The sequence below is a fragment of the Stegastes partitus genome, unplaced genomic scaffold (genome assembly GCF_000690725.1).
Source record: "Stegastes partitus isolate 25-593 unplaced genomic scaffold, Stegastes_partitus-1.0.2 Scaffold1936, whole genome shotgun sequence".
Lineage (NCBI taxonomy): Eukaryota > Metazoa > Chordata > Actinopteri > Pomacentridae > Stegastes > Stegastes partitus.
In genome coordinates this window covers 49,044-55,155 of record NW_007579667.1, presented here as the reverse complement: position 1 = coordinate 55,155, position 6,112 = coordinate 49,044, and the positions used below count along the sequence as shown (strand labels likewise).

Genomic DNA, 6,112 nt, shown 5'->3' with positions numbered 1-6,112 from the left:
CACCATCATCACCACCACCATCACCACCACCATCATCACCACCACCACATGCAGCATCCGTCTGGTTTGATGAACCCATCAGAACAACCTGAGGCCACGCTGGATGTGTTCAGTTAGAAGTTTATGGACCGCGGTATCCTGAAGGGTCCTTGTTCATGTGTTCTCGTGTTTATTACAGCAGCACTCTGTCTGCTCTGTGTGTTCGAAACATAGACACAGTGACGTTGTTCTGACCCGATACGTTTCTCTTTCAGTTATTTCACCACACAAATAGACTCCAGCTGCATCGAATCACATGGTCATGTACTGAAGGGTACCGAGTCGTATCGTAACCCCTGATCTAGACTTCTATCAGACGGCCTCTTCAGGTAGAGGTGCACACCCTGTTTACCGTGTTCACTCTGTAGCGGTTCAACCAAAAGACAAGTAAGAAAAGGTCTCCCCTGTAGGTCCAGTTCTACCTCGGCCCATCCCAGAGGGTGCTCTGGTTTCCCGTTAGCCAGGTATGAGAGAATGTCAGCCCGTTTAATAAGTGAATCCTTCCATAGCTGTTCATTGATTAATGTGTATGATGATCCAGATCCAAGACGGCGTCCCCCTTCCACACCCCGACGGCGAGTGTCACTTTTACCTGGTTCACCTGGTTCACCTGGTTCACCTGGTGGACGCCGTAACATCAGCAGTGCTCAGTGAAATCATGAACATCTTCTGTGTGTGTAAAGTTTCAAAAACTTTAATTATACAACAGTCTGGAAAATGCTTTAATTCTCTTTTTATGATTTTCCATTCGACTACGAAGACCTGCAGCCTCACAGCACCGGTCTTTTTGGAGAGAATCAGTCATCGGCCTACAATGTGCCTCGTGTGGTTCTTTAAAGAACTGTTTGAAGGAATCGTCCCTTCTGTCTCTGAGGAACCCTCAGACCCCTTTTCCACCAAACTGGTTCCAGTGCTGGTTCAGAGCCAGAGCCTGACTCAGCACCAGTTCTTTGTGTTTCCACCACCTAAGCACCGGGGGCTGGGGGCGGGGCTGTCGGGACCACCGAGAGCGATGAATGGGACACACAAGAGGTGATTTGTGTCGTTTTTCTCCAGGACGTCTCTGGTCCGATCACAGATGTACTGAATGAGTCCAGGGACACACAGAAGTTCTGCACAAACTGTTGAAACTCGGTCCAACTGTGTCCCAGCAGCACCACAGTGGTGGAGAACAGGACTGGTAGAACTTCAGTATTCAGCTTAGAAATGAGGTGTTCTGGTGACAAACGGACCTCAGCTACACACTGTTTGTTCTGCTCATAGAGAAGACCTCATGAGAACACATCACTGGGTCTCATGCTGGACAGATCTGACACCAGAACCTCCTGGTTCACTCTGTTGAAGTCATCTCTGGTCTCACACCGGTCTGAGCGCCGCGGCCACCAGCAGCAGCTAGCGCAGCCTGCTATGTGGGGCGTTCAGGGAACATGGTAAACTGTAGCGTCTATGGATAAGAACATGTTCAGCAGGTCAGATGTTTCTCCTGTGACCAGGTGGGAGGTGAGACCAGATGAGAAAGTGGGTCACACCGGTACCAAAGTCCGTCTGGAGTCCTGTGTGGACTCTGTGTGGCGCCGGTGCTGTTTGGTAAACGGCTCCGTATGCAGTGATGTATGGTTCTGACTGGGCTCCTGGCTGATGGAGAAGCAACCAGTTCTTAGATTGGAACCAACTAAGCACCGGCCCTAGCACCACCACGGAACCAGCACCTGGTGCTTCTTGGTGGAGAAGAGGTGCTGGAGAACCTTTTGCTAAAAGTTTTTAGTGGCGCTGGTGATAGTGCTTCTATGGCGTCACTGTGAAGACCCTGATTGGTTCCAGTTAGCGCCTCTGTGTTCCTGATGGAACATCTCTGCTGCTTCTAAACACAGTTCAATGATTTTACTACATTAATGGTGTCTGAACAAGCTTCTGTGTCAGCAGCTTCATTTAGCTGAAGCTAGTTAATTTTGCCACCTTATTGTCAGTAACTGATGGTGGAAAACCAGAAGAAGGACTTTTGTGATTCTGGTGACTGAAGCTGAGAAAACTCAGCACAAACTAACTTTACTCTCTTTTGTGTCTAATGACAAATGTCTGCATGTGTCTGTGGACGGTCAGTAGGTGGAGTTTGCTAATGAAGTCCCCGAGGCGAAGGTTCGTCCGAGCGTCAACACCTCCGTCCCCGAGGCGTCCTCTGATCTGCAACACTTTCCAGTAATTCCCTCTGAAGCAAATTACAGCAAGAACCAGTGAGACCAATCAGCCTGAGCAGACCTCACACTGGTCTGGCTGGTCCACATGGGACAGTAATGACGTCCCCTTAGTCCAGCATCTTGTTTGTGAGTCTAATGAACTCCAGCTCTGAATGCGAAGGACAAGTTTGTTTTGTTCAGCTTCATTTTGGGCCTGAAGCCTGAAACACAAAGAGACAGAAAGTGTCCTAACGAGGCCTAAAACCCCCGAAACTAAAAAACTATGAACATAGTTTTGTTTGATGTCTGTAGACCTGTATAATATAGATACTCTGCCCCCTGGTGTTCAACTCAGGGAAATGGATCTTCTGACTCCCTGCAGCCATGCGGGAGGCTAACGGGAGGCTAACGGGAGGCTAACGGGAGGCTAACGGGAGGCTAACGGGTGGCTAACGGGAGGTGATCCGCTTCACCGTCCAGTTTGGTGGAATATGTGCATGAAGCCTTTGTGCTGCTGAAACAGGATCAATAAACAGATGAGGAGGTTTTCCGCCACTTGTGGAGCCAGTTTATGAAATGTTTGGTTCCCTGTATGGAGCGCAGCTAGCATGGCTTCACCGAGCTCCTGTCTTTGTATTCAGACGTTTACGTGGTTTCATTTGCAGGACTTCATGCTGCAGTGACAGATGAGACCGACTGTTGGAGTCCAGATGGTTCAGTGAGCAGCAGTTTGGTTCTGGTGTTGTGTTAAAGACACGTTTGACTTTAAGAGAGGGCTGCAGGTGGATCAGTGGTTAGCACCGTTAGCGCCTCACAGCTAGAAGGTCGCCGGTTGGCGTCCCGGTGAGGACACCCGGGATCTTCCTGCGTGGAGTCTCCATGTTCTCCCCGTGCAGCGTGGGTTCTCTCCGGGTTCTCCGGCTTCCTCCCACAGTCCAGAAACATGCTGAGGTTAATTGGTGATTGTAAATTGTCCGTAGGTGTGAATGTGAGTGTGCTTGGTTGTCTGTCTCTAAGTGTAGCCCTGTGATAGACTGGTTACCTGTCCAGGTGAACCTGCCTTCACCCTGAGTCAGCTGGGATAGGCTCCGCCCCCCATGACTCTGGTGAGGATGAAGGTGTAGAGATGATGGATGGACTCTGAGTTGAAGCCTGTGATGCAGTAAATGTGTTGGTCAGCAGGTGGCGTCCTCCAGGAAGCAGCTCTCAGCTCCTGCAGGACTCTATAAACTGCAGCACCGCAGGAGACCAACACTGAGGAGTGAGTTCAGGTGATGAGCAGGTTGCATCAGGAGACAGTAGCTTCACTGGTGGCCTGCTGCTGGATCATCTGGTCCTCAGCATCGTGGCAGAATGACAGTGAACTCATCTGTGTCCTACTTCATCCTAACAGCCTACATCCACGTGGGATCTCTGAGGTATCTGTGCTTCCTGGTGGCCGCTCTGCTGTACGTGGCGATCGTTTTCATCAACACGTCGCTCATCGTGGTGATCTGTGTGAACAGGAGCCTCCATGAGCCCATGTACATGTTCCTGTGCAGCCTGTTTGTCAATGAGCTGTATGGTAGTACAGGCTTGTTTCCACTGCTGCTGGTCCAGATCCTCTCTGATGTTCACTCTGTTCCTGCTTCTCTCTGCTTCCTGCAGATTTACTGTATTTACACGTATGGAAATGTGGAGGTTTGTAACCTGGCCGTCATGTCCTACGACCGCTACGTGGCCATCTGTCACCCTCTGCAGTACAGCACACGCATGACGCCTCAGAGAGCTGCTCTCCTGATTCTGGGGGTTTGGCTTTACTCTCTGCTGAAGTTCCTCATCACGCTGTCCTTAAACGTGCGTCTGACTCACTGTGGAAACGCCATCAACAGTCTGTACTGCCAGAACTACCTGGTGGTGAAGCTGGCCTGCTCGGACGCCCGAGTCAACAACGTTTATGGACTGTTTGCCGTGTTCGTGTCCATCATCATCCCTCTGATTCCCATCATGTTCTCCTACACCAGAATCCTCCAGGTGTGTTTTTCTGGCTGTAAACAGACTCGGCAGAAAGCCGTCACCACCTGCACCCCTCACATCGTCTCCCTGCTCAACTTCTCCTTCGGCTCCTGCTTCGAGATCTTTCAGAGCAGGTTTAGCCGAAGCAGCCTGCCCGTCATGCTGCGCCTCCTGCTGTCGCTGTACTTCCTCATCATTCAGCCGCTGCTCAACCCCGTCATGTACGGCATGCAGATGTCCAGGATCAGGAGAGCGTACCAGGATCTGATCTGCTGTCGGACACTCAGGATCCTCCACAGGTCCAAGTAGGATTAGCCAGTTAAAGAGAAAACCACAGAATGATGTGGATTTACCTGAAAGCCCTCGTGAGCCACACTGTGATCCGTTTGTCTGATTTCTGATTAAACCAGACTGAAGTGTGAATGTGTTCTGGTTCTTTCCTCTGTGACGGCAAACTGAACATCTTTGGACCGAACCAGACCTTCTTCACCGTTTTCTGACCTTCTACAGACCAAACACTGAAATCCACAGAAAACAATGAGAACGGTGGTTAGTTAGTTAGTTAGTTGGTTAGTTAATTAGTTAGTTGATTAGTTGGTTAGTTAGTTAGTTGGTTAGTTGGTTAGTTAGTTAGTTGGTTAGTTGGTTGCGCTGATAGACACACACTCATTCATTTACATCTCAGGATTTTATCGACAGTAGATCCACAAATGGAACTGATGAAGCCAGAAATGAAGCCAAACTGAAGAATAAAGTGGGAGTTAAAGGTCTTTGGTATAAACGTGAGAACGATGAAGAGCAGCAACATGAACCCAGATCAGCTGATGCTTCATGAAACATCTGACCGCTGATCAGCTGTTGAGCTGTGAATCATTTCCAGTGTTTAAGAGCTGAAGTCACACAGATAAATGTATTAAAACAGATAATAATGTTTCAGTGCATATGCCTGAACATAAGGTAAATGTCTATTTCCAGTCTTTGTCCAGCAGAGGGCGACAACAGGTCAATATTCATATTCTAGCTGTAATGACCCTCATCCACAGCACTGCCTTAAATCATCATTTCTGTCTTTTATTTGATATAAAACCACATTGTCACACAATAAGTGCATTTAAACATCAGATAGCAACACAGAAGCACAACTTTATCGGAGGAAAACAAAGTGAAATATTGCTGAAAAAAGTGTAACAATTAACAGTGAGACAAATGAATCAAACGAGAAAGATTTGAAAAGCCAAACAGTCAGAGAAGAGATTAAATGTTGACATGAAATAAAGTCTCTAAATGAAATGATGCAGAGAAGCACAAGTCCAGCGGTGCAACACAACCGGTCCGTCCAGGAGGAAAGTTCACGTCTGTCAAAGGAACATCACCAGCAACAAGATCACCATATCAGTCAGCCTGCTTTGTTATTTGTGTTTCATTTATGGAGCATTTATTCATCAAATGGTCAGAAATACCAGGAGAGAGAGCATCAGGAGACACTGTTCACGGGCCAAAGACGTGATTATCAGCTACTCTGACGAATGAAACCGAAGTTTAGAGTTAGTTTCACACGTTGGAACAACCTCATAGACGTCTTGTGATGATGTCGCAGCTCGTTTATGTGGCTGTAAGTTTGGCCTGTTGTGCTACGTCCTGATAGAACAAAACCAATGTTATTATATGACACCATGACATTTCAACTTGGGATGTCACGAGAACTGACTCTGTTTGAGCTAATGTAGCAGCTAATATTAGTTTTTGAGGCCAATCGAGTGGCTAATGTTAGTTGTTGAGGCTAACGTAGTGGCTAATGTTAGTTGTTGGGGCTAATGTAGTAGCTAATGTTAGCTGTTAAGGCTAATATAGTAGCTAATTTTAGTTGTTGAGGCTAAGGTAGTGGCTAATGTTAGTTGTTGAGG

At 47.9% G+C, this 6,112-nt stretch overlaps 1 protein-coding gene across 1 annotated transcript in view; it reads left to right on the top strand.

Annotated features, from left to right (window-relative positions):
* The first annotated feature begins 3,566 nt into the window (after nt 1-3,566).
* LOC103373251 (olfactory receptor 1361-like) overlaps nt 3,567-6,112 on the top strand; it is a 4,473-nt gene continuing 1,927 nt past the window's right edge. The window contains exons 1-2 of the mRNA XM_008303100.1: nt 3,567-4,513; nt 4,619-4,658. Of these exons, the coding sequence (XP_008301322.1) occupies nt 3,567-4,513; nt 4,619-4,658 (987 nt within the window). The remainder of the gene's footprint in view (nt 4,514-4,618; nt 4,659-6,112) is intronic.